Below are 23929 nucleotides of genomic sequence, written 5' to 3'. Positions count from 1 at the left end.
AGCTGTTTTTACTTCCTTTAACATTATTTCCTTACTGCTCACTGCCTTCTATGAATATTAAACAACTTCAGATTTTTCTGTCCATCTTTTCAGGTTAAAATAGATATGATGTTATCTTTGATAACCTTTAATGAATTTCTGCTGACCAGGAGAGAACAATAAGGATTTAAGGATTCATTTATAGATAAGAGATGAGATATGGGAATAAGAGATCATTTGTTGTATTTTTAGAGAAGGTAATAAGTTACTTAAATTGATTATACTTGTGATGAAAGGGGAAGACATTTCTTTATATATTTCTTTGCTTTTTCTTTGCTATATTATTTTTTTCTTCCTTTTCTATTTTTCTTCTCTGCATTTTTCTTTTTTTTACTTTGTATTAGCTTTTTTTTTTTTAAAAATTGTAATGTTTAATAAAATTACTATTAAAAAAGAAAAGTACATGTATCTTCCCTATCAGTATACCTTTACCATCACTACTAGTATTTCTTTTAATTTATTGATTAGTACATTAAAAAAATCAAAGGGACTTGCCTCACTCTCTTTCAGCATTGAAGTACTTGCAAGCATTTAATTTTTCTTCAAGTTTTCTCTACTTACCATCATATCTGTTTCTTTTCAAATTCAATATATAAAGTTATTATTTGAAAAGCATTTCATTTCACTAAAGCTTATTCATTTTATCACATTTCTTCATCCCTTTCTTCATATAGAGACCCATTCAAATTTGTCCATATATTTTCCCATCATTAGTTCCATTATGGTACACATTTTTTTGGTTATTTAGCTAAAAGTTGCAATCATTTACTTCATGTCCTGTCTCAATTACAAATACAGGTAGTCCAGAGGTGGTATTCAGCAGGTCCTAACCAGTTCTGGAGAACTGGTAGAAGAAATTTTGAGTAGTTCGGAGAACCGGCAAATGCTACCTCTGATTGGAGATTTTACAGTATCCTTCCCCTACCATGCCCACCAAGCCACAAACATGGAACCGGTAGTAAAAATGTTTGAATTCCACCACTGACGGAGTCCTTGACATATGACCATAATGGAGTGTGCCCATTATGGTCTTATGACAGTCATAATTGAGTAATCACATGAATGATGTGATTTTATAAACTTTTTTTGCAGTGGTAATTAAACAAAGGGCATGGTCATAGTGAACTCATTGTTTGCTATGGGATTTTTTGCCAAAAACTGGAAGGTTTTCAGCAAAAACATTGTAAATTGTGATCATGTGACTGTGGGACACTTCAAATGGCTGTAGGGTAGGCCCAGCTCTCAGAACTTTGTAACCAGGTTACAAGTGCCTTCGTATGTGTGTGTGTGTGTGTGTGTGTGTGTGTGTGTGTGTGTGTATCCATTGTAACTTTGAACAGTTACTTAGTAACCAACCATAAGTTGAGGACTATCTGTACTCTGGTCTTCCATGTACATTCATGTTCATAAGCAATATCATTCTAACATTATCGAAACCATTCCACATACAGTATATTTAATGCATTAACAATATTTCTTTTATGGCCATTTTCAATTTCAATTCAATTTAATTGATAATCTATCTTACAATATTTTTCACTTTCTGCAGTCAGTTTACTTTTATTTTTAAAGCTAGCAGAAAGTGCCCTGTCCCACTTTTAGAACCTTCTAGCACCTTCTGGTCTTCAGCAGTTCCCTCAGCCTTTCATTATAAATAGGCAAATCAGTCATGTTTTAGATATATTAATTTGTTTGCCATGCACATGCATGAATAGTCTGCTAACAGCTGTTTGAAAGAAATGCATCATTTCCAGTGCAGATGCTCACCAAACAGTCTTCGTTCTCATTCATTCTTGGTCACTGAAACACTTCTATAATCTCTTATCTAGTTGCCATTATCCACTCACTTCACTTAGCAGAATATTTTTCTTTCTTTCTGGATTGCATTCATTCAAAATATTGCATAGTGTTTTCCCAAAAGCTCATGTTTGGCTCTTCTAGTAAGTCCATTTACTGGAGTCAGTGAAATATGTATGATTTAGTTTAGTTTGTGCTGCAAATGCTGTCCCTTTTTAACATCAAATCATTTTCTTTTAATGACCCCATAATCCCTTGTGGGGTGGAGTCTGGGCAGCTGAGTATTTACTGACCAGATGCCCTTCCTTTCACCAATGTGGAGTTATATTCGGCAGATATATTCTCAAAATGCCCAGAGTGAGAAATATCTGCCTCCACCTAGGATCAAACTCACAGCTTCCTGATTGTCAGGTGAGAGCTACACCTCTAGGTTAGTATGACGGGTAACCAAAGCCTAGATTTACTCCACGTATGCTCACTCTGTTCTGTGCAAGTTAGGATCTAAAACTTAGAGGTACTTTGCAAACCAAGATATTGCTGCCCATATCCCACCAACTCAGGCATCATGTGGTGTGTTGACTGGCATCCAAGATGGATATTTACTTAGAAGTAGTATGTCCTGCAGAGTTGAATGCTATTTGCTATTTAGTATATGTGTCTGGGTTGTAATTTAATCTAGTGGGATTTCCGTGCAGATTATATGTTTTGTACTGAAGTGCTTTACACAAAGGCAATCTTAAATTTCAAAGGGGGGGGGGCAGTTTTCTAGTGTATTAAAACAACTATGGAACTTTTTGTGGGTGTCGGTTTGTTGTATAAGAAACAGGAAAAAATATAAAATGAGAATCCAATAGATAATGTTGGTAATATAGAACAGTATGCTTGGTCAAAAGGCATTTGAATAGAAGCCATTTAGAGGAGAATCATGCCACCAAATGAGCCACTTAGCATTTTCAAGTGACATTTGAAGCTAAATAAGCCTGTTCTATGCTCAAGATGTCTAACACACTGAGAATGACTGATGAAGAAGTATTAATGGAATTTGAAGCTTTGTTCCATCTTAATAAACCTGGCTCACTATCAATAATATAGCAGCAACCTATTTTAATGCTATGGGAGACCTTTTGGTGACATGGATTGATTAGGTTCTACGTAGACTTGCTATCTTGGCACAAAGCTCAGGCTTTTAGCATAGTTATATTAAATCATTTCTACCCATGAATGGCACCAACTAGAAAGCTTAATATTAAGCTATTTCTTACTAGGCTGCTGTTCCATACTTTTTTTCAGGCATGATTTGTTCTCGAGTGGCTTCATAAATCTGCTATGTCAGGGCATGTTTCCAGTTGATAATTGGAAGGCTACTCTTCAATGCTTGAAAGGATGTGTGTTTTGAAAAGGATACCAAAATTGAACTCCAGCAATTTAGCATTTGGATTTTGAAATCCTCCTTTCACTTATAATAACTATAACTTATATAGTTATAAGAAGTGTATGGATCACAAAGAAGTGTATGGATCACTTCTTGGGCTCATGTTAACCACTGAGCCGTGGTGGTGCAGTGGCTAGAATGCAGTGTTGCTGGCTAATTCTGCTGACTGTCAGCAGTTCGATCCTGACAGGCTCAAGGTTGACTTAGCCTGTTGATTCTTCTGAGATTGATAAAATGAGGATCCAGATTGTGCGGGTAATGTGCCGACTTTGTAAATCGCTTAGAGAGGGCTATAAAGCACTGTGAAGCAGTATTTAAGTCTAAGTTCTATTGCTGATACTATTAAATCCAGAAATCCAGTTCAACTCCCTATACCACAGACTTGGGGGGGAAAAAAGGAGGCTGTTGGGAAGAGGAAGGGTATTCCCATCCACTACATGCATCGACATTGCCCACTAAAAAGTCTGTTAGTTTATCCCTCTGGGTATATATGTGGTCTGTGATGAAAAAAAAAAGTCTACCCTTGCTGTAATGCAAGCAAAACTTTATGTCAGAAGAACCTAGCCTGTCTCCCTAATGCATATATAACCAGATCCTGGTTATGTAGAACATCACATTTTTTGCTGGAGAGAAATAGAGTAATCTTTTCTTATCTCAATCTCATGCCCTGAGAGAAGATTAAGATTATGATGAAAATATTTTAGTTTATGGTGAGAAGCTGTATAAGTCTTACATCCTCTTTCCCTAACACACCCTGTCTGCATATTTTGTTTTGTTCATGGCAGATCTCAAGAACTGGAAAGATAATATCAGACAAGGAATACCGGTTAAATGCCATGAAGAAGGATCATCAGAAGTATATACGGGAATGCTTGGCTCAGGCTATTTTCCACAAAGCTCTTGATATGGAAGTATGGTTATATTATGGCTACTCTTCACAAAAGTAATATTCATATATTCAGGATTTTTGAGAATGTCTACAGGTGTAAATGTCTTTAAGCTCAGTGGAAGATCTATGCCACTGATGAGTAACCATCAGTACATTATAATTATCCATTTTCACACATTTGACAGTTACTGTGGGTTAGTAATGATCAATAGAATACATTAGAGCAGAAGAATTGTCTAATAATAAGCGATGAAGCTGGCAAGGCAGGAACCAGCAATTGCTAAGCTAGAGAGAACCATTATGAAAATAAACCCCAGGTGCCAAGACTATCAAGAGACTAGCCAAGAGCCCATTAGCTTAGAAAGATGGTGCTGATGATGAAGCTGAGCTTTTAAATATTGCAGCATAGGTATTTCAAGCTTTGAGTTCCTTTTTCTGGGCAATCAACTGTTGGTTTTCGAGGTTTCATTTTTATCTGCAATAATGTTTCTAATCTAGAGAGCCTTCTGCAAATTAAGTCATCAATTGAGTAAGGGATTGAGCACCTGGAAAATGGTGATCAATTGGTGTGAAGCCTAATGTTAACTCCCAGAACATTTTTAAGGCTTAATTTTTGTATCAAAAGTAATCTGTATTTATTTGCTACCCTAAGGAATGTCTGTGCTTGTAACATGTGTTAGTGACTATGATTATGGAGAATTAGTAATTTCATTTATTCTAGATTTATTAATTTATCAATTCTAAGAGAATGCCTTATGTGAGAGATATATTAGTTGTCAAAAGATAATCCATAGTTTTAGAAATAAATAATGATAACAAAGTTAAGGGAAGAAGCAAAGAGACTTGTAATTGGCCAGATTACTGGCCAGACCTCAGAATGTAAGTAGCCCTTGGTCACTAGATTCCACACAGTCATCTCCTGTGGGAAAGACAGCAGGAGGTCATGTCCCATCTGTGTACTCAAGAACTGGTCACAGCCCATCAGCAAAATGCTTACTTCTACCCATGTGAACACCAAAGGTCATGGGAAACTGGCAAGAACAAACAAAAGCATAGATATAAAGAGTGAGGAAAGACAGGAAGGAGCAGACGCTATTTCATTCACACAAAAAGTGGAAACGTGGCTGGAGGTAGGCCTCATCCTAGCTTGGTTCAACCTATCAGTTGTTTCTACCTTCTGACTTCCTTTGTGATGCTACTGTTTCCCATGGTTTCCTCTATAACTTGGAGATATGGTTCAGGAGTAGCCCCCTAAAGAAATTTAGGTCTCTGAGCCTCGCTAAGAAGTCAACATTCATTTTATACAGGTTCTTGGCAAAGTTGAGAAACCTATGTGCTGCTTCCCTAACGAACAGAAAACAGCAGTTGAGACCAACTGTCTTAGAATCTTAGAATTCTAAGGAGGTACCACCTAAGTCAGATGTGCATACACACACACACACTTGCACAAACATGGAGATTATTAAGTAGTGACTATCACTTTTTCCCCTGGCTGATCAAACATCTGGTAACATCAGAAACACCTCGCACAGCCAAAATCTTTGAAGAAATCTTATGGATCATCTAAGCCAGTAGATCTCAACAGTTTGCCAATGGAATTTCCAAAGAGAGTTTTGTTGTGGACTTCCATTACCCTTCCTCCTATACATAAACAGACCGAAATCTGCATTGGAAGAGAAACGATGCCTGCGGAAACCTATGACTTGGTTTGGAGTATAATAGAAATTTTTATATTCCCTTCTCCCCATTTCCTTTCCTGAGATAAACAAGAAAATTGGATAGATAAGGATAGTGAGGAAAGCTTTTGGGGGTAAAAAGAACAATCGAAATAGGGCCTGTGAAAAGGAAACCCTGGGGCATGGCCCTTTGGGATGGAAATAAGAGATCTCATGTGGCTTTTAATGATGAATCTTCTTTCTTCATTTTCTGCTGGGATGAAAAATAGTGGTTCATCTTAGTCTGGGTCCTTCAGATACAGTAGATTACATCTCCATTAAAGCCCAGCCAGGGTAGAAGTTTAATCCATAATATCTGGAGGGCACCAAGTTGGGGAAATTTGTTAAATAAACTGTAGTATACATTTTGAATGTAAATTAAAATTGTTCCAACATGACAAGTGGTAACGGAAATGTATGGCTACTATGTAAAGATTCTCTCATATATCTGAGAATTTTACTTATTTATGAACTACATTGGGCATACACAGTACCTTTTTGTTGTTTTTCCATGACAATCATTTATTTGTTTTAAAAATCCTCAACAAATGCCCTGCTGGTGACATTTTCCTTTCTGTGGTTGGAAAAAAAAAGGATGTTACTATGCTGCACCAGTTCACTTTCTCTCCCTCATTTGTTCAAAAATATACCATCGATAACTTGGGCCCATCGATACATCACACACAATATATGACAACACTTGCCTATTCAGCCTTACAGATAGATCTTTCTTCTTTCATGAGGCAGTTAAATACAAATGGAACACTTCTATGGGACTTCCATTTTGTGCCTGGGGAATTTCATGGGATTATAGTGCATAAGCTAAAAAGAATCTAAAATAAATAAAATAAATGGAAGACCTTTTCAAACCTAATTTCTTTGTAGGTATAAAGCAAAGAGGAAAACATTCCATGTTTAGGAAAGTCCACATGCCAGTATATTCATATTGCCAGCTTATGATTTCACATTCAAGATTTAGATTTGATAGGCTAATTAAGGACATACCTTCACAATGCAATAAACTGTACAAATATAGTTGAGTAAGTCTATTTAACATCACTGCATTTTTCTTCTGAGCAGTACAGATTGTCTGGGTCTCATTGTATCTTCTGTTAGTGTTTCTGGGAGCATGTAAAAGGAGAGCTCCCATGTTTTATTTTCAGTTTATTATTCTTCAAAGTGCCATGCAGAGAACACAGCAAGCCCTAAATTAGTGGGAGAAGGAGCCAGCAAGGACACGTGTCCTATCATAGGTAGCAAAATGTCCTGGGACAAAATTTAGCTTTAATATTTAGATCTCTTGAGAGACAAGAGACTAAGCAAGATCTTATTCAGGATTAAGGTAAAATGTTTTAGAAACATTAAAGTTAAGGCACTTCAATAGTAAGCACTGGGTCAGAATTCTGACAGGGGCAAAAATCTAGATGACTCCTTGATGGCCCCAAAACACGATGAAGCTTAATGTCTTTGTTGCCATCTAGTGGTAGTCTGGAATTTTGCTATCTAGATATGGCCACATGAGTTTCAGACACTGAATTCAACATTGTACACCAAAGATGGTAGACAGTAATTCTTTCAAAACATCAGCACTAGGCACTGAATCTTTAGGATTGATCTCCCCACATTTTCTTTATCCTTGCCTTGCCCCTCCTTCTTTCTGAAGAGAGTATTCCGAGGGGCCATGACAGAGAGAAAGTGCATATTACAATAATCCACCCTTAGGAATTCATCTGAATGCAGCAGCTAAGTGTAATTTTATATATTCCTATTTTATATAAAAGCATTATGTGCTGAATGTAGGAGATACCAACATTTTTGTTAAAGGATTCGGTCCTAGGAGCACTTGGACATATATTAAAATAATGGCTTTCAAATTGCAGGGTTCTTTTTTCCAAAGATTTTTGAGGATCTCAGTCTTCGGTTATAACATTTACAGAAGTGTTACTAGATCCAAATCTCCAAGGGATTTACACATACGAGCTTATTGCCTATTACCTTAAAAAACTGTGAAAATGGTTGTCTCTCAGGATTAAGTTAGACATGACACTCCACACTCAGCACCTGCTGTCTACATTTAAAAGACATTTCACAAGAGCTCATTAGGTATAGAGTGTCTTGTTATTCTTCCTTGCAAAGGAAACCAGGCATGCTCCATTTTTAACAGCAACTTTAAGAAGCGTCGGGAAAATGCTTGTACCTATCCAGATAAATTTTCAATACTTAAGCAGCCCTCTCCACTTAATGTGGTATAGGTGACGGCTTTATTCACCGCATTAATCTTAGAAAATTACTTCATTATTGAGTGGTGAAACTGCAGTGCTTAATTATGTGGCATGTGACCACGATGCATTTCACAGTGGTAAAATGTTTGGTCTGCTTGGGAATTGCCGCTTCTTTTTGCTTCCACTCTGCTGAAAGCCTCCCTAATTATTGTGATGCATTGCAGAAAATGGGACAAAATGTTGTCGAAACCCCATTTTGCCTGTGCGTGCCCGCCAAGAACAGCTAAAGCATTATATAATTTCCCCATCCCATCTCTTCTGTTGCACTCTCAAGTACTGCTTGTATTCTTAAAAGGGATATAAATCATCATTATCAACTAGGCTGGGAGTGTTGCTTGCTGGGAGATGTGGTTTGAAAAGACAGAAGGAAGATGGAAGAAAAAGAAAGGGAACTGGTTGCCTGGATGTAGGAGGATTTGGAAGCCTATGCAGCACTTATTGGGCATGTTTTAATATTTGAATATTTGAATAAAGCTCATGTCTTTAATCACTTGGCATTCATTCGCTTGCTCTTTGATATGAGCCTTGCTTAAACAAACCATTTTACCAACCATTTGGGTGGAGGACTTTGTTCTCTATATTTTAAAAAGTCATGCTCTTCACTCACCCCCACTCACCCCCCACACACAAAGGCTACCAGAGCAATATAAAAATCAGAAGCCATCTCAATCCTACTATCCAAAAAAGATTATGAAAAAGAAAGGGGAAAAAAAGCATCACTTAAAAGATTGAGAGGAAAGAGAAAAGGTGCAACAACAAGGAGTAGTGTTATGTGCTCTAGGAATGATGTAACTGTGTGATAAATCTGAAATGTGATTTTCCTCTTTACTTTTTATTCTTTAAAAATGGACCAATTAGCGACATCACCAGGGTGACGTAAAAAGGAAAGTTGAGAGTTCGGCAAGGCGAGAGCGGATCCAGAAAACCAAGGTAATGGATTTCTCTCTTTTTGAAAAGAATCTCCAATTTCTTCTAGGACTAGAATCGATTGCCATTGATAAGGCTTAGAGATACATGTTGGCTTAGGGTTATCAATTCTGGATTGCAAAAAGTCTCAGTGATTGCTAGACAGCATCAAAAGAGAGTTTACTGAATTCCCTGGCTGCCTTCTAATGGTTGTCCTGTTTTGTTTTGTTTTGCAGCATAAATTCAGTGGCCCTACGCTTGATCTGATTTTATGAACTGTTCCTTTCTCTTATATCTAGCAGTTACACTACTTTTTATTCTATTCATGATGGGTATTGGGTTACATTCTGTTACTGTTTCCTAATCATTTTCTCAGGGCGAGGCATAATTACATTTATATAAATAAAAAAGCCAAATGTGAGAGCCTGTTTGATACAGTGGTTGAAGACACCAGGCTAGAAACCAGGAGATAGTGAGTTTAGGCATCCCTTTGACATGAAGTCGGCTGGGTGACTTTGGGCTGATCACGCTTTCTCAGCCCTAGGAAGAGAGCAGTGGCAAACCACAAATATGTCCAAGGAAACGGCAAAGACTGTAGTCCCCAGGAGTTATACGTAACTCAAAGGCAGCAAAAAAATAAAACAAAAGCAAATTTATTAATATTTGAAGGTTCAGGTGTGGACCTTGATTCTCTAAGGATTTGAAGATATTGGTTGCATTCCTGGGTAGAAGTCTTATTTACAAAAAGCTTTGCCAGAGAGCATTATTTCCTAACAATATTGTTTACTCAGGTAACTCAAGCCATGTCCAGGCATTACTGTTCCATGTTCAAACTGATGCTGGATGAGGAGTAAGCAGGCCCTCCCCTTCCTTAGCCGTATGCTTACAGTACAGCTCTCTGCAGCAGCCACATTCACTTTACAGAGAATTGCCTTTACATGAATCTACAGGAATCTGACTGTCTCGCATGGGCTCGCTTTTATATTGAATTAAGTCCTTGCTAGAGGCTACAGGCTATATAAATGGAAACCATCTCTGCACGTATGTCACAAGCATGACATTATAATAGAATGTGTGGATGACCTTGGGCAATGAGGGGAAGAGATGCTGCCTAGGAAACCATCTAACAGGAGAGGTAGGAGCCCTCAGTGGCTTAATGGTGTGAGAAAGAAAATTAGGGAGGACCAGAGGTGGTATTCAGCAGGTCCTGACCAGTTCTGGAGAATCGGTAGCACCCCACCCCCATCTGTTCTCTGCCTGATCAGCTGGGTCTTCTTTTGTTGCTCTGCACAGGAGAACGGAGCTGGAAAGCAGGTTAGTGGGGTGGGGAGGGATTGGGGATTTTGCAGTATCCTTCCCCTGCCATGTCCACCAAGCCATGCCCACCAAGCCACACCCACAGAACCGGTAGTAAAATTTTTTGAATCCCACCACTGGGGAGGATCCACCCTAATGGATCAAGCAGTTAAAAGTGGTGGTGGATAATTTGTACTTTCAGACTTGCAAGATTCTTTTAAGGTAGCCTTAAAATAAAGCAGAATTAGTTCACCTAGTCATATTTCTGGATGGATTCACCTGGGACAGCTGAAAGACATGGAGAAGGAGGCTGCTCACTGTTACTCATAAGATAACTTGTACATGTATATGTAATGTCAGTGTTGTCATTTCTCCTTCATTTAGGTGGAACGAACGAGAAAGGCAGCAGATGGTTCCCATCACTTGCTTTCCCCACATCCACCCACTGTCCCAAGAAATCGCTTTGGGCGGCGCAAATTGGGTGAGAGAGGACCATCAAGTCACACGGTGAGTCTCTAGTGAGACTCTATAGGATGAATTATAGTCCTGATTCAATGTTGTTCATACAGTTTCCTGGAGCTGGAGCCCTGGTTTAATGGAATGAAAGTGACATCATGAAACTTTGCAATACTGAAAGACTTATCTTAAAATGTTTATTCCCTTTTAATTCAAAGGATGTAAAGGTGCCAAACATGGCTGTGGTTATAAAGGACCTTTGCAGATCTCCACCAAATGTATATAGATGGAGAGATAGGATTTTAGTGAACTATGGCCAATTGGGAAGGCTATGGATCCTGTGAGGAAATGTTTGAACAGTGAAAATAAGATATTCACAAATAGTCCTTGGCTATCTGGAAACTAAACAAGTCTGCCATCCATTTTATCCATGAGAATTTCTCTGAATCTCTCTTCTAGTTTGAAATGATTTTGTAAAACAAATTATCTTTCATTAGACTGAATTGGTAAAAAGAAAAATGCTGGAGATTTTGTGGCTCAATTGCACCATACATACTTATTTTATCCTCGTAACAATTTAGCAAGCTATGACTTGTTCAAAGACTGAAGTATCTATAATCACATGAATGTGGAGATTTGGCTACTCAAAGTCAATCTTATAGGTTTTACTTATCTTTATTTATTTATTTAATTTGTTAAGGCTTCCCAATTCTAGAATGGTACTGGTTGGCTTAAAATATACGTGAGGTATTCTTTTTTATTGAAAAATCACAATTAAAACAACATGACTGCCTAGACCAAAAGGAGCAATTCCAATATATAAAAAAGATTTTATATCATGCGAGTTCACTTACAATTCATGTAACTTTTATGTCTGTTAAATGTGTGTGTGCCAAATAGATCTTTTAGGATATGTAGGAACTCTGTTGTGGAATGGCAATACAAAAAGCCCTGCTTGATTTCATAAGAGTCTCTTGTATGAATATTATCTTCTACATAATCTGACTATTTTAAATATATCTCTATTAGAATATAGCTGTTTTTTTTTAATACAGGTAGTCCTTGACTTACAACCACAATGGAGCTGGCTATTACAGTCACAAGTGGTGATGGCTGTTAAGTGAGACGGCCTAGCTTATTGGACTCCTCCCCCCCCTCCCTGCCCATCTACAAACTCCACAAACAAATGATGTCTCCTTAAAAACAAAGAATCCCCTACAGGCTTGTGAGAATAATATTAGCTTACAGAATAGCATGAGGTTGCCACAAGGCAGGCAACTTCTACAGTAGTGGTTGCCAACTGGTGGGCTGAGGCCCACTGGTGGGTCTTGAGAAAATTTTGGTGGGCCGCAGAGAAATGTCTCCTCAAAGCACCCCCCCCCAAAGCAATTAATCCAGGCTGCACGGGAGCACAAGGCTGTGCCACCCACATGCCCCACCAACCCGCTGGCCTTTACCCTTCAGCTGAATGCAAACCTGCAAAAAGCAGCACAGCCCTCGCCGGCCAGCACAAGGTAATGGTTCTATTGAAGCAAGAGTGGGGCTGGTGGCACAGGTGTGCTGAAGCGGCGATGAAAATAGCCAGAAAGTGCAGGAGCGCCGTGCTACTTGCATTTGTGTGGCACTCCCACACCTTCTAGCTCGCGTCTCCTGGCCTGGTCTCTTCCTTGATGGCCGTGGGCTGTAGGTACGGCCTGGGACAGGAAAAGTGCCGGCTGGTGGTGGTGGGAGGGAGCCGAGTGGGCAAGTCTGTGCTCACCCTCCAGTTCAGAGGTCCGGAATGGGGTGGCATCGGCATCAGCTTCAGTTTTCTCATCCCTCTCGGCGCTCTGGTTTGCTGCCTGGGGAAAGTGAGCAGAAGCATAACTCTTACTGAGGCGAAAGAGCTGAGCTTGAGGAAGACATAGGCAAGAGAAGACGGAAGCTGCTGCTTTTGAAAAGCACCGCTTTCTGTTGCCTGTGCCTTCCCCAATCTCCACTCTTTTGCTCCAGCGAGAGCTATGTTTCTGCTCGCTTTTCCTGTGCTTTCCCCAGGCAGTGATGGCTGGGCTGGGGGTGGGGGTCAGCAGAGATGTCAGGACTGGTCTCCCCCCTCAGCAAGCCAGGCTTGGAGGAATGCAAAGAATTGCGGGTGAGTGCCGGAGAAATGCATTTTGGAAATGCCAACGCACGTTTCCAGTGCGCTCTCCTTTGTCCCAAAGTAGGATTGAGTGGGGGGAAGGGGGTAGGAGGGAAGGGGAAGCCTGGCTGGCTTTCCTTTGGCATGGGGTGGGGTGTGGGGGGAGACCAAATGCCCAGACCAAAAGAGTGCCGAGGAAGACAGGCTCCTAATAACCAGCCTGTTTGTGCAGGCAAGAGCTTGAGCTTTTCTCGGCTCAACACCCCCACTTCTTAATATAAAAAATATTTTTTTATATTAAATATATTATTTAAAAAAAAAAAATCGTATCAGTGATCCTCAGGATTTAGAAGTATGAGTTTGGTGGTCCCTGAGGTTCAAAAGGTCATCAATCCCTGCTCTATAGGATTGCTGAGTCTTGCATTGCATCAACTGAGCAGGTCTTTGCAAAAGACAGAAAGAGAAATCGGGCACTGCCGGGTCCTGGGGCTGGCTGAGGAGCAGGCCAAGCCCTGCAAATCCCTGGATGGCTGAAAGGGAAGAAGGCCTTGGCCTACAAGCTCTCAAAGCCCCACTTGCACTGGTAGTGTCTGCTTCACAGCTTTAGGTTCCTTGGGTGGCTGATACGAAGCAGGCCTTGGCTTATAGGTTCTCACAATCCCACATGTGCCAGTAGCATTTACTACCCAGCTTTAGATTGCCTTGGGAATGGGGCTGATCGGGAAGTAGGCCTTGGCCTACAAGTTCTTACTGCTCCATAGACATCAGTAGCGTCTGCTGCCCAGCTTTACACTGCCTTGGGTGGCTGAGTAGGAAGAAGGTCTCAGAGCCCCGTGTGCATCAGTAGTGTTGGCTGCCTGGCTTTAGGCTCCCTTGGGTGGTTGAATGGTAAGGTGACCAACTGTCCTCCTTTTGGAAGTTTTGTCCACCCTCAAAAAGTGTCCTCCTACATGACCTCCTTTTTGATATTTGAAGACTAATCTGTAAATCTCCGTATTTGATTGATGCCAAACTGATCCGTTGTGTGTGATGTGACATATTTGTATTTGACATGATGATTCGTCAAGGCTCGGTGCAGTGCGGTGAGATGCGATTCTGAGACGCATGCGCTCCACACAGGAGAATTGTTTTGAGAGAGTGTGCCGCACGCAAGAGTACGCTGCATGCAAGAGTGTGCCGCGCGCACTCAAAGTGGCTTTGTTTTTTTTCCTTCGGTTTATTTGTGTCCTCCTTTTCATTGTAAAAAAGTTGGTCACCTTATGAATGGCTGGGTGGGAAGCTGGCTAAGGCCTGTAAGGATCAAACAGGATGGGGTGGGGGAGACAGATTGGGAGGGGGAGAACTGCAGCATCCCTGCAATTGTTCTAAGAGTGAACAACTTCAGGAGCTCTGCAGTGGCCATAACTTTCAAACTGAGTTATAAGTAGCTCTCAGGGGCATCTGTCACTAAGCAACTGATCATAAGTCAAGGATTAATGTATCTATTTGAATGAAATACGTAATTGGCTTATGTTAAGTACGGTCGGTGGGTCCCATTAAGACACGAGGCTCGAGTAGTGAACAACAGCTCTTTATTAAGGAGGCAGATTCTGAGACAGCAAACCCAGCCGCGGCAGCCCTTTATATAGAGCCGGCTGCGGCTAGGCATCCTATGACAGTCTTTCAAGCTTGCCGCGCTTGGTTTCACCCAATCGTGGCAAGCCCTGTACGAACCAATCAGAGATGTTCATATTGTCCAATCACGGTCCGGGTTTCCCGGACCAGTTGGATTGCAGGTCTACAAGTCTGCTTAGTATGGAACAGCTTATTTCACTTAATTTATCTTTTGTACAATTTAGTTTAAGTAATATAAATTGATATAGATGTAAAACCTTTATCTATCCATCCCTCCTTTTTGAAACCAAAAGTCCAAATGTAGACAGATTAGAATTTCAGAAATGTGTAATAAGCTACATGTTTTTAAGTGAGGGACAGTCAGTGTAGTGCCCTCTCAGGGTTTTCCAGTGTTTTTAGATATTTGACTTACAGAGTATTGGTTTACTCAACCTAACTTAACTATTTACCTCTGTGTCTTTTTATGGTTCAGATTTCTTATCCTCGACCAAGCACTGCTCCAGGAAACATACAACAGCCACTCCGACTTCAGCCCCTCTATGGAAATGTCGTGACTGAAGGTTCATCAAAGACTGGTTTGAGCTCCAGACCAAAGTTTCTCACCGTTGACAAAGAATATCATTTTACTTGTGAGGTTAGCATTTGCTACTTTACACATGCAGTATTATTGGAAGAATGAGGATATACAGTCATTTTGTACAATCTTGCACAAGGAATCATCTTGCACAATTAAAAAAATAGAATAGGAAATAATGCAGAATGAATTATGTTGGTAACAACAAAGGGTAATTATTTCTTACTATTGATTGCAAATGGTGGTGAGTCATCTAAGGAGACCCAGTGGAGGAGTTCCACGCTGGAGGTGGCTGCTGGTTTGATGGCAGATTCCACCTCCCCACTTGGTCTTGATGTTCTCATTTTCTTTTTCATTGTTTACTTTGTTCTATTAGTTTACTTCTGTTTTCTTTATGCTTTTTCATTTCTTCCTTTTTATTGTTGTAAGCTGCCTAGAGTGGTGGCACAGTGGTTAGAATGCAAAACTGCAGGCTACATCTGCCGACTGTTGACTGCTAGCGGTTCAGCACTTCGTGTCTCACCGGTTCAAAGGTTGACTCAGCCTTCCATTCTTCCGAGATTGGTAAAATGAGAACCCAGATTGTTGGGGGCAATATGCTGACTCTGTAAATTGCTTAGAGAGGGCTATAAAGTACTGTGAAGTGATATATAAGTCTAAGTGCTATTGCTATTACTATGGCGAGATAGGCAGAAATAAATTTAACAGATAAATAATGAATAAATAAGAAGAGAAGCAGCTGCTGAAAATAGGGGAAGGGGGAAAATATGCAAAGGAGTTCACTGCTGAAAATCTTGGATGTCTCTGAAGATTAGATGCTGCTTGGAAGCTACTTGAATATTCACTATTTCTGTAATGGAACTTATTCCTCTTTCCTTTCTTTCGCTGTTTTTTAAAAAGATTTTTTTAATCTTGCCTTTAATATTTTCACAAATATTTCAAGGCAGCAAACATAACTAATACTCCTTCCTCCTCCTATTTTCCCCACAGCAACAATCCTGTAAGGTGGGGGTTGGGCTGAGAGAAAGGGACTCACTTAAGGTGACCCATAGAGCTTATGACATGTATATAGAGACAAATATAATTGGGGGAGGAGGGAGAAGGGAAAAAACAACTTTTTGAAACTCTACAAAGGTCTAATTCCTAGCATTACTGCTCTTCTGAATTAAGTTGGAGTCAGCTTATAGTTTCTGAAAGCTTGTGAGATCAAAATACTTCCTAAAATATTGTTTTATGCAGCAGTTGTAGTTATAATGATGGAAACCAAATGTCTAGATGTGGTTTGGAGATAGTTCTCTTGGTTTAATCATATTAACTGAACCTGGGAGCCAGTCACGAGGACATAGTGATAAGAGACAAAGCAGTCACAAAAAGGAGAAACCTAGGCCACAGGAGCTTTGGTGGGGCACTAGTGGTAAAAATAAGGACATCTAAATGGCATGAATAGGCCTACCTGTACACATTGGCTACAGTCTAGAGTTGACCTCTGCCTTTATTAACAATATGTAATAATATTTCATTAATAATTAAACAATTGTTTAACATCTTAAGACTACTAATAAATCATTCATACACATACACACTGCAAAGTGAACAAATGCTCAGCTAATGCGAAGTGGGGTATTTGGTTAGAGTGGGGAGAACTTACCCTATAATAGCAACCACTTTATCCATAAATTGTATTGGACTCAGCTTGTAAATACATCATAAATATGGAAAGATAGTCTTCAAATTCAATTTAAACTTACCTCATATGGTTTCCCGCTTTAGAAATCATAAATTTCTTGTAGTCCCATACAATATGGGTAAAGCTAGGTGTATAGGACCAATGGCAGGCAAAAGTTGGTTTGATGCTAGCACTTCATATGTACCTCATTTTTAGCTTTTGCAGAATGCATTTTAATGATAAAAAAAACAGTATCTCTACATACAAATAGTAATTCGGTTTAGATCCTCAACCAGCAATTTGCGAGAAGTCAGACCATTAGAAAAAATGGTCTTTATTGTGTCTATAAATCCCACCCGCAGTGCAGGAATGTAAAAGCTGAGGAAAAACAAACAACCTTTTCAGAAGCTGAAGCTCTGCAGATAAACCCAAAATGCAGGAATAAAAGCTGAGTGGAGTCTTGTACTTTCAGAAGTCAGTCAGGGAACCAGAAGCAGCATATGTGCAGGAAGTCAAGTCCAAAGTTAAAAAGTGATTTGCCACAAGAAATTTGACTCCCAAGCATGTGTTGCTGTAGCCCTGATTCAAGCATGGTGATGTACTTTTTGTAGAAGAAAAGTTATGGATCTTTTTCAGCTCAGACTCAAGGTCAAGTGAGAGCTTACCCGACTGCTTCAGAACTGCAGGCTCCTCTTCCAACAGGTCCTGCTTTCAGGGGTGGGATGCAAATATTTGTACTACCGGTTCTGTGGGTGCGGCTAGGTGGGAATGGCTAGGTGGGTGTAGCCATGTGACTGTGTGGACGTGGCTTCTTCTTTTTTTATTCTTCCCGAAGATCAGCTGTTCCGACAATCAGCTGTGCTGGGATCCCCCTCGCTGTCTTACTGCTTCTCTTAGGAGGCTTCCTTAAGGCCCAGGAGGCAAAAAGGGGTGCATGGGGATGTGCTGTGCGGCCCCCCTGCACTCCATTTTTTGCCTTCTGGGAGCAAAAACGGGCTCCCAGGAAGCTTCCCTGAGCCACAGGAGGCAAAAAAATGGAGCGTGGTGGGGGAGGGGTCTGCACAGCAAACACCCCCCATGCACTCCTTTTTGCCTTCTGGGCCTTAGGGAATTGGTAGCTGTTTTTTTTACTATCGATTCGGCCAAACAGTAGCATTTTTTACTATTGGTTCGCCTGAACAAGGCCAAACTGGTAGAATACCACCACTGCCTGCTCTTTTTGTGCAGATACTTGAGACCCCCTGGCTCCTGAGTTGCAAGCTCAGAATATGTGAAACCTATTCCTCTAGTTCAGAATCTGACTCATAGGACACTGTAACAATTGATCCTGCTGCACTTATGAGCTGCCTTTTTAACACTTGTCACTTATCTCAATTGTTTATTACAAAATGGGGTCAATCCATAATCTATTTTATACATGGAGCCAGGAATGTGAAATCTCTTTTAACTGGGAATCCAGGCTGAAACTTATGAAATTTAGATTAAAAAAAAACCCCACGAAGAAATATACTGTTTATGCATGGAACTGCTAAATGGAAATTTTTAGCTTTCAACTGTTCTGTGAGTCTAACTGTTAATTCATGTTAATATTTGTTCAATTTTTTCAGGGGGACAAAGGGATGTTAAGGCCTGTGCATTCGATGGATTATTCAGTTGAAGTATCCCCATACAGACTTCCGATTATTAACAATTATATGATACCTATTCCACAACCACCCAGAAGTGACAAAACTATCATCCCCATGAAACCTGGGGGAAGAGGTCGACGGTTTCGCCCTACAACTTCATCTAATGGCCTGGAACAGTTGCTAATGAAGGTGATTCTTCTTCTTCTTCTTCCCACTATTGCATTCTTTTTCTTGTATAAGTAATTTTGTAATGTCCTCTACTAAGCATATAAAGATGTGCTGAAATACTTCCTTTTTTTGCTAAAGAAATGCCTCTCTCCATCTTTTTAAAATGAACATAGCATAGAGATACATCTTTTAAAATAAAGAAAGTTTGCCTAAATACGTTTTCCTTTCCTGTAAAACCTTGGTTTTGTTTCTAGTATCAGTCTTTTGAATAGATAAATGTAACACTTTGAACCATTCTTCTGAATCTAATCGTATTATTATTTCATCCAAGTTTTCCTTAAAGTATTTTTCAAAATATAGTGTACCTTTTCCCAACCTACAGAAGTGCAAAAATGTGAATTAGCTGTGAATTCTAGTAGTTGCCATCGGAAAGCTTTTGCTCTATTTTAGGGAAGGCACGTATACTATAAAGCAGATAATTTGGAAAAGAAAGATAAGCCCTTTTGGAGAAGATTGAGTATTCCTGTTAGTTAGAGAAGCTGCATTTAAATATACAAGTAATACTTTTAGAAAAAAGGTTATATATGATGTCCATGATCTTAAAAGAACTTAAAATTATATAGGTTGAAGACATATTGTTTATTTGTAGCTAAAGAGGCCTAAATATAGAATCTTGAATAAAGTTTAAATTTACGAACATCAGGCTGTTGAATTTGCAAGAACTCAAATATTACTCATAAATCTAATCATTTCCACTATGTTGCATTGTCTTTTCCCCAGGCATGTAATGTCCTATGTCAGGAAACATATCTGCTCCTTGGTCTCCATGAGCAAAAGTTAATGTTATACAAATCTGAAATTAAGGATGATGACTTTAAACAAAACACAAGTAACCGAGTAACTGAAATCCCATGAATTTCAGTTAACCATGTCAAAATAGTCTCTCTGTAAGATAGACAATTTCACTCCATTTGTTTCAAATTATTGGAAACTATGTCTGATGATGATTTAAGTATCTCAGATCCACCTTGCAGAAGTGGGCAGCACTTAAAATATTTTGAAGAAATACTTTCCCAGGGTAACATCTTTGAAGATTTGAGCAATCCTACAGCAGTGATTGAGGACAAACCTGGATGGGGTAGAGAGGCGTATGAGATTCCTAAAGAAGGCCAAGGTTATGACACATACCTGAACGCCTGCCCCCATTGTCCCCCCCAATGAATGTATCAGAAGCTAATCATAAATAAACTTTTAATCTCCTGATATCTTTAGATTGTAGTCTTGTATTTTTCAAGACTGGAGGTCATGGTATATTTTAAATTCATGATGCAAAGTTCACCAGTTGGGGGATTTGATATCCCCTCCCAGTCTCAGAAAATAGTCTCTGAGAATAGTCTCTTCAAAAGCTTTGCCACCTTGATACTGGAATTTCAATATTGGGAAAATAAAAGGAATAACTCACGGGGCATTTCCTGCATATACTGAGATGTAATAATTCATATACCTCCTGATGTTCAGGAGAGTTTTTAATTCTGGGCACTTTGAAATTAAAACTCTTGGCAATGAACAGCAATACTACTTTGCTAGACTATAGTATTGCTGTTCATTGGGAAATTATATCAGAGAACATAGAATTTGTCAAATCGTCTATTACAAAGTGGAGAGAGGGGGAGAGATTATTTAGATCCTTTTCATAGACATCAAGATATTTCCATGCCAGTTCTTTTTCAGTTAGAGAATCCATTATTAAAAAGGGGAGAAGTACACTGTATTATGCCCTTCGGCTTGTAGGCCTTATAGATTATTCTGGGCTCTGGAACTGGCCTAAATGTTCTTTTCAGTTAAATAAAATACACAAAATAAAATAGAGGGTCTATTGTGGTAAATATATAGCTGAAATGCCATGCTTCACTTTTTTCATTTTTTCCAGGCTTTTCCAGCAGGTTTTTAGATTTATCAGAGGCTCCAGTGGGGGAGCTATCCACAGTGAGATTCTGAGTTACTATATTAATTTAAATAAATGTATCTAATCCTATTTTAAAATGATTAGTATAGATGCCATCACCATATCATCCAGCTTTAAATGTGGTTATTTATGTTTTGTATGAGAATGACTTCGATTCCTGTCTATTCACCCTTCAGAATCATAGGATTATTTTTAATTTCAGTATTCTCTACATCCTCACAGCATACCTAATTTTACGAATTCTTATTATGTTTCTTCTTACCTTTCTTCTCACTAAATAGTTCCAGTTGTTCCAATATTTTTTTCACACATACAATTTTTTAGTTCCACAATATTCTGTTGGAGTTGCAGTAACCAGTATTGTATTTGAAAGTGGTCACTTAGAAGTTTTATGGAAAGGCATTATGATATTAAAGCCATTGTGAAATTAGGGTTTATTGATGAACCTCTTCTTATTGATCCATACACTAAAAATTACCTTTTTCTCCCTTTGTGCTATACCAGCACAAAAGTGAGAGCCATTAGTCGAGTTAGGTTAATTCTAATCCTAGTTTAATCACTGGCATCTCCGGATAACCTCAAATAATTATCTGAAATTCTAAAGAACCCATGTCAATCATTCAGTAATGATAGACCAGCTTGAAGAGGCAGTCAAAAGCAGCTTTGTATATTCCTAAAGCAGCTCTTCTTCATACATCAAACTTTTATACAGCCAGATTGAGCTCAGATTTTAGTTCAGCATGTTTCTGTTGGTGGGCCTTTTTTGGTGATATGTGCAAGAAATACTTGGGATGGTATAAATCCCTTTGAATTTTAGCACTTAGTACTGAAGTGATTTTGAAATAGAATGAGATATCATGGGAACAAAGGTCTAAAATTCCACATATTTCAGCATGCTTCTTTGCCTTTTTATGCAGGACTCTGGAAAATTCTACAAGCCTCAAGTACAAAGCAATGCATATGTTACCATGGTCTATTTGGGAAAAACCGTGCATCTTTCATATGATCTTTTAGATTATCGAGAAGAAATAAAAATTTACCAACAGCATTGTGGAGGAGAAAACCTATGTGTGTATAGAGGCAAACTGCTGGAGGGAGGTGAGCCTGAAAAAACAACAACCCAAGAATTCATCTGAATTCCAGCAACTTCTTATTTTTATGTGGATAAACTGTTAGAAGTGGTAGCAGAAGTATTTCTGCAAAGCTTAGTCTGCTTATGTGTGTCCAGGGACTTATGTTCCAGCTGCCTCCAACCAAGTCTAGATTTACTGTTTCATGATTGAAAATGAGGCTGCAATTACTTTTGCAAATTGTGGAAGGACGGATGTGCAGGGGTGATTTAACAAAATGCAGTGGGTTAGATTAATTTTTGGATGGAGATGTATGGTTAATAAAATGCTTGCAGGGGTAAAATGAATACCAAATTATTTACGTACAAGAAGCTATAATATATCAGTGTGAACTGTTTATTGCTCCAGAAGGGAAGTGAATGCAGGCTTGAGGTTTGATTCTGAATGTGAATCAATGGTGATGATGTTGACTTAAGCAAAGCTCTTCCAGGTATAATTGCTGGCAGAAATGAGGGAAGAATAGCATGCAGGGTGGAATTAATCTCAGGCCATGGTCCTCGTCTATTGCTGAGGAATGATAACTTTTCTATCATTAGTTACCATTTATTTAATTTGTCATAGTGCTAGGCACTGTGTGGAAATAATGTAGTCTGTACCCAAAGGCCTTAAATCTGTATTAGACTGACTGGTTAACAACAACAACAGGGAAAGAGGTAAAGGAGTAATCAGTTGCTAATGAAGAAACTGTTAAAGAAAGCTGGAGTGGTATTTAAAAAAACCAAGGTTACAGAAAAAAATGAAAGGGAACAGCAAAAAAGAAGGAATGATCCATAAATACGCAAGTGAAGAGCAGAAGATACTGAGATTGCTATTGAATGAAACAGCAGATACTTAATTTTCGAAAAAAGAGAAAAAGAAGCATTGCAAACTTGCAATAAATGATTCTCAACTTTTTTTTAAAAAAAGCATTACTAATAAGATTGGACAAGGAGAATGCAGAGGTTTAGGACCGCAGTGGTCCAGGACAACAGTTGGAAGATAGACAGAAGCAAGATTCAAACCAGAAAAGATACCTTAATGCAATTAGCACTTATCTAGTTTTACCCCTTAGTTCTGTCTACTTAGCAGTGGCATTATTTTTTTTTTAAAAAAACACTAAATAGGAAATTTGAGGGCTTTGATCCTAAAGTGGTATATAAATTAGACTATTCTTTATTGTAATCCTAGTGAATGTTTGTCCTCCTACACACACACTTAGATACACACACACATCTCTGCTATTTGCAATGGGAAAATACCTCCTCTCACTTAAATGTAATAGTAACTAGCTGCTCTTCTTTCTACATTGGAATCCTGACATTCATTTAGTCAGTTCTCATCTAGACTATTCAAATCTGTGCTTTAGTACTGTTGAAAAAAAGCAGCTTTACAGGTAGTAGCTCACATCTTGCCTGGTGTTAAGTAAAAGAGTCTCTTTGAGATCTGATTAAAGAACATTAAAGGTCTAAAAATGAATAAGTGGGGTTGGGTGGAAATGGATCTTGATAATGCAGATAAAAAGAGTTGGATTTAAATCTCTGCTTGGAAGTATTTTTATTGTTGTTAGTATTCATCAGATTGGTCTGTTTAGTCATATGGTAAGGAAATAGTATGTGGATGTATGAATGTTGAAACTAAGACTAGCTTATTGTTTTTATTGTTTTGTATTTAGGGAAGCTCTCCATTTTAAATATTCTCCTTTATTAAATTCTGTTCATTTATTTAATGTATCCTGTTTACTTATTTAAACAACACAAGGTAGTAAACATGTCCCATACCCTTTCCTCCTTTTATTTTTCCCACAACAACATCTAAAATGGTTCTGCATCTTGAAAAATTACCAAAGATAATTTGAGCATGCATTTCTTCTAGAAATACTACTTCCCTATGCAGGTATGATCCCTTTGATTGGGGACAGTTTTGAAACATGCCACCTGCAACATAGGTTGAATTAGTACAGGAAGAAAGGGAAATATGCTTGTCTTGAACTGGTTCCTCGTCTATCTTAATGTGGTCAAAAAGTCCACTATATATATTTTCTTTTTCTTTTTCTCAACTACAGAAACATTTCAGTTCATCTCCAGAAGGCATTACGGCTTCCCCTTCAGTCTCACCTTTTATCTGAATGGAATTCAGGTTGCCCGATTAAGTTCTTGCTGTGAATATAAGCATCGGAAAGGTACTCGGCTAGGAGGCAAGCGTGGATACTTTGGTTTTGTCAATGTGGAAAGATCATCTCCTTGCTATAGGTATGCTTTGATGTTGATCAATCT

At 38.9% G+C, this 23929-nt stretch overlaps 1 protein-coding gene across 6 annotated transcripts in view; it reads left to right on the top strand.

Moving 5' to 3' along the window:
* ERICH3 (glutamate rich 3) overlaps positions 1 to 23929 on the top strand; it is a 70065-nt gene that overhangs the window by 14919 nt on the left and 31217 nt on the right. For all 6 annotated transcript variants that reach the window (XM_087930030.1, XM_087930032.1, XM_087930029.1 and 3 more), the window contains exons 3-9: positions 4054 to 4179; positions 9013 to 9084; positions 10741 to 10863; positions 15018 to 15179; positions 18393 to 18602; positions 21465 to 21645; positions 23719 to 23905. In XM_087930030.1, coding sequence (XP_087786156.1) covers positions 4054 to 4179; positions 9013 to 9084; positions 10741 to 10863; positions 15018 to 15179; positions 18393 to 18602; positions 21465 to 21645; positions 23719 to 23905 — 1061 coding nt within the window. The remainder of the gene's footprint in view (positions 1 to 4053; positions 4180 to 9012; positions 9085 to 10740; positions 10864 to 15017; positions 15180 to 18392; positions 18603 to 21464; positions 21646 to 23718; positions 23906 to 23929) is intronic.

Source organism: Pseudonaja textilis, chromosome 3 (genome assembly GCF_049901715.1).
Source record: "Pseudonaja textilis isolate UNSWEBS1 chromosome 3, rPseTex1.2, whole genome shotgun sequence".
Lineage (NCBI taxonomy): Eukaryota > Metazoa > Chordata > Lepidosauria > Squamata > Elapidae > Pseudonaja > Pseudonaja textilis.
This window is presented reverse-complemented; position numbering and strand designations above follow the sequence as displayed.